The following is a 5,067-nucleotide window of genomic DNA, read 5'->3' on the forward strand; positions in this document are numbered from 1 at the left end:
AGAGCCACAAAACTGTCTTTGTGCTTTCTGAGAACTTTGTGAAGAGTGAGTGGTGCAGGTACGAGCTGGACTTCTCCCATTTCCGTCTCTTTGATGAGAACAATGACGCTGCCATTCTTGTGCTTCTGGAGCCCCTTGAGAAAAAGGCCATTCCCCAGCGCTTCTGCAAGCTGCGGAAGATCATGAACACTAAGACCTACCTGGAGTGGCCCAGTGACGAAGCTCAGCAGGAAGGGTTCTGGTTAAATCTGAGAGCTGCAATAAAGTCCTAGGCTTGTATTAGGGGCTAGTCTTGGTCTAGTTGTGGGCTTTCTATCGCTAGTTGTACCGAAATTCATTCTGATATGATTGTATAAAAACCACGTGAATGTACCGTCATTTGAGGACTTTGCTTATTAAAACTACTAAAACTTCTTTTACTCAAGTGCTGTTTTATAAAAACTGAACTGAAGATTTCCAAAGACTGTGTCAAGTCGGTCGGCTTTCTGTGAAGAGACTCACCTGTGGCTACACAGGGCATTCTCCACACAACCCAGATGGCACTTCTCTATGTGACTGCTCACAAGAGCAGCATGGCAAAACGTTTGGGGCATTCAGCCACACTTGTTGCTTTTCCTAGAAAAAAGTGCTGTCTGTCCCCATCTACCTTTACAGGATGCAAAATATCCAGAGGGTATATTTTCATGGGAACTGGGTCTTTTTTGGGTATTTGATAGGTTCCTCCAGCCATAGACTTGAGAGACTTGTGTACATAACACAAGGTACAGTAAATGGTATCTTTCCACAAAAACAAAACTACTCAGGTAAATAAAATACTCAGTTTAGAAGAAGTTGAAAGAAGCCTCCCCTGTCCTAACTCTCATCTTCCTCAGCCTTCAACCACTTGTTAAGTTCCAACTAGTGTTAGTTGCTCTGGCTCTCAGTTCCTGTTTTCTAGTCTACCTTCCGTATTTTGTGGCTTTTTTCTTCTTTGAAGTCGTCTTGTTTCTAATTCTAATAAGGCCTTCCTTTTCTTTTCCTTCTGAAAATTTAAAAAAGTACATGTGAGCTAAATAGATCCTTAAAAAAGCATATACCTAGAAGGCCCTCATAATTACTTGAAAATAGTTTGATACACAATAATTTAAAGATAGACACCATATGTTAATTTTTATAATCTAGATTTAATAATAAATTACATTTTGATGGAACATTCTTTGCTGAGAGCTATTTACTGATTCTGTGTGACTTTTTTCTTATGCTGGGAACCGCACATGAAAGGAAGTGAACCCTTTGACCCCTGCTCAACCAGAACTGGGTCTACATGGTCCATTGGTCTCTGGTGGAGAAAGATCTGGGTTAGCAGATGTGTAATCTTAGGCAATTCACTTGACCTGATCCAAAATGTTTTCCTGTCCTTTAAGATGGGGATGCTGATCTTTACACCCTAGGCTATCAAGAGTATGGAATGCGGTAATGGAAGTACACACTGAGCACATACCCCTTGGTTACCATTCCCTCTAGAGGGATGAAGAAGGCAGAAGGACCAGGCCTATGAGAATGGGAACCACAAATGCAGTGTGTGCAGGGTTAGAGATGTGTGTGGTAGATGTTAGCCACCACCATGATTATTATTTTCCAGGAAGTGATTCATTGCTTTATATATTATGACTAGTAAATGGATATTTTTTTCTGTTACGGGTACCAGCAGGGATATGAAAGACCCTACTGTCTGCAGAAGAATACCCCAAAGAAATAAGTTCATTAAGCGCATAGCAGGCATTAGTCCTTGGGGAACTCACACAGTGCTGCTACTCTTATACAAACTCCCAGGACAGCATGATGCAGGAAACAGTAACCAGCCCAAGCAAAAGACGGGCGAGTTCAGAAGAAGGAAACTTGAGTAGAAGCTACAAACACCAAACACAATAATGAACTTTCTGCTTTACTTCTCTTTTTCCTGCCATGTTAATAAAGCACCATGTTAATTATCATGAGAATCAGATAGATTTAAAGTTGACTTGATCTATATACTGAATTTCAAGTCTTTAAAAACAGCAATAGAAATAGCTTTGTGGTGAGCTGATAAATTTAAAATAATCTTTGAAGAATAATCTTTATTTTTTCTTATTGCAAATGTTAAACATGTTCATTGCAGAAATTTTGGAAAAGAGACAAGAACATATAAAAAATAAGAGTCAGCTCTTATCCCATCACTTTAGGGTAAACACTGGTAACTTTGTAGTGTGTAGCTCTCCAATCTTTTTTTCAATGTATATACTACTTTACAAAATTGGTATTAGATTGTAAATACTAACACTGTATAAAGAAAATCACATCTTCACTTTTGTCCCTGAGATTATTTGGTGATTATCTGACATTTCTGAACTCTAAGGGTCATTTTGAATTCTATGCAGAGAAATACTGTTTTTTTTTGCTTAGAGGTCTAACAAGTTCTTAAAACTACCCTCATGCAGCTGTCCATAAAAGGTAAGTGGCAAATACATCAGAGATCAATTTAAGGGTTAAAGATCAATTCTTTCCACAGAAGAAAAACTGATTTTTAGCTAGTGCTTTATCCGAATGTGAGGTCTTTTATTTGTTGATAGACTATGAGCTCGAGAATTCTGTTTTATCTCCTTAACCCTTGAACATGCCTAGCATGTAATAAGTATTGAATTATTGAAATGTTTGCTGTGTAGAGAAATAATCCAGAACTAAATCTTCCAGTAATCTGGATGGTGAACCAATTGTAATATTGAAGCATTGGGCAGTTTGGAGAAGGAAAATTTTCAACAGGTAGAAATCTTAGTATGAGTTATCTTGATGATGGAACTTTGAATAGCATTAAGTGAAGTATGCTGTGAATACCTGGACAAGGAGAACAATTGCTGTATTTCCTTTGTACTTCATACAAGTGTTATGGTTTCATGTATTGCATAGTAGTTGTCTGGTGTTATGTATAGTGTTGGCTGTGTAACAAATGACCAGTAATTTAAAATGAATTAATTTTGGGAGACCAACATATCATTCTTGGGTTAATTCTTTCTGACTGGTCTTCCAGTTAATTTTGTTCCCTTCTGCCAGATTAATTTATTCTGTCAACAGGTATTTATTTAGTTCCTATTATGTGCCAGACACTCCTCTAAGTTCTGGGGATATAGTAGGGAGCAAAACAGATAAAATTCCTTGCCTTCATAGAGTGGAAGACAGACAATAAACAAATAAATTTATGATATGATTCCAGGTATTGATAAATGCTATAAAAAAAATAAAAGCAGAGTCCTGCAATAGAATGATTGAGCATGTCCTTGTGCATGCACATGGGAGTGTGTGTGTGTGTGTGGATGTGAACAGAGCGGCACAAAAGAAGAGACTGATTCTTTCCTCTTTAGTGCAGACCTTGGATAGGTTGAGTGCATTTGGTAGTGCCAGGCACCCCAGAGTAGCTGTGGCCCACTGAGTAGGCATGGCACCCTGTGCCAGAGGCTTTGAGAGTAATCCCCTCTGCAATAGAAGGGCTTTGTGGTGCCAAAGCAGCCATGTGGTGACAAGCACAGAGGGCAGAAAAGACGATATCCTTAAGCCATAGATTACTTGACAATTCTACCTACTTCTTTGAAGATGTTGAACCGATGAAAAGGTATTAATTATAACTAAAAGTCGTATGTGAGAGTACTTTGTAAGCCTCTGAAACACTTAACAGAAGAGATCATTATCAGCCAAACTGGAGGTGGAATGTCCACAATGGAGTGTAACAAATGTGTTGCATACATGGGTTAGAAAACACTTGTAATAAGAAAGATGAAAAAGCACGCTTTGTTTATTCCACTGTTCAGCTTCTCTTTAAATTCATTCCACATAGACAAACTGCTTTAAGCATGACACCAAATTTTACTTAGTTTTCTTAACTCTTAGGAGCATCTCTAAAATTAAAAAAGAATATCAATATTAAATGTAGGACCAAGGATTTTAAGATGTTTCAATCATGCAATACATTGCTTCTGGGGTAGGTTTGCAGTACTATTCCAGTCCTAGAGAATAGTTAATGCCTTGAACTATTGTGGTGACAAGCACAGAGGGCAGAAAAGACGATATCCTTAAGCCATAGATTACTTGACAATTCTACCTACTTCTTTGAAGATGTTGTACCGATGAAAAGGTATTAATTATAACTAAAAGTCGTATGTGAGATACTTTGTAAGCCTCTGAAACACTTAACAGAAGAGATCATTATCAGCCAAACTGGAGGTGGAATGTCCACAATGGAGTGTAACAAATGTGTTGCATACATGGGTTAGAAAACACTTGTAATAAGAAAGATGAAAAAGCACGCTTTGTTTATTCCACTGTTCAGCTTCTCTTTAAATTCATTCCACATAGACAAACTGCTTTAAGCATGACACCAAATTTTACTTAGTTTTCTTAACTCTTAGGAGCATCTCTAAAATTAAAAAAGAATATCAATATTAAATGTAGGACCAAGGATTTTAAGATGTTTCAATCATGCAATACATTGCTTCTGGGGTAGGTTTGCAGTACTATTCCAGTCCTAGAGAATAGTTAATGCCTTGAACTATTCCTATCACCACAGGTTGCCAGGCCACCAAGTAACAAAGCCACTCCAAAATTTGTCCGTACAAACAATGTGTGTGCTCCCAGCTAAATCTCTGTTAAGGAGGTTGTTTTATATACAACCAAGTAGCAGAAATATTCATAAATATCATTTGCAAATGTAATAAGCAATGTATGTGTATTTCCTTTCTTGTTAATTCTATGTGCTCAAAATCCTTTACATGATTTTTATAGCATTATGGTTATCATTGTTATTTACAGAACATCCAATTTCTGAAAATAAATTGAGACTGTTTACAATAAAATCCAAAACTATAAAACAAGAATAAAGTCAAGGGTACATGCTAAAAGAAAGAGGAAGAAGGAAATGACTATATTGGAAAACCAAGGATAGTGGGAGCTGCTATAAATGAGCAAAAACTTAGCTCCAGGCTTTCCTGTAGCCGGCACCTCACAGGGAACTCATCGTATACCAGCACGAGTTCATCAGATAAGACATACCTTTTTCTGGGC

At 37.6% G+C, this 5,067-nt stretch overlaps 1 protein-coding gene across 1 annotated transcript in view; it reads left to right on the forward strand.

Moving 5' to 3' along the window:
- The window catches only part of TLR2 (toll-like receptor 2), a 27,321-nt gene extending 26,131 nt beyond the window's left edge, over nucleotides 1-1,190 (forward strand). Inside the window, exon 2 of the mRNA XM_008585226.1 lies at nucleotides 59-1,190. Coding sequence (XP_008583448.1) covers nucleotides 59-272 — 214 coding nt within the window. The 3' untranslated portion in view covers nucleotides 273-1,190. The remainder of the gene's footprint in view (nucleotides 1-58) is intronic.
- The last annotated feature ends 3,877 nt before the right edge of the window (nucleotides 1,191-5,067 follow it).

Source organism: Galeopterus variegatus, unplaced genomic scaffold (genome assembly GCF_000696425.1).
Source record: "Galeopterus variegatus unplaced genomic scaffold, G_variegatus-3.0.2 Scaffold3502, whole genome shotgun sequence".
Taxonomy (NCBI): Eukaryota; Metazoa; Chordata; class Mammalia; order Dermoptera; family Cynocephalidae; genus Galeopterus; species Galeopterus variegatus.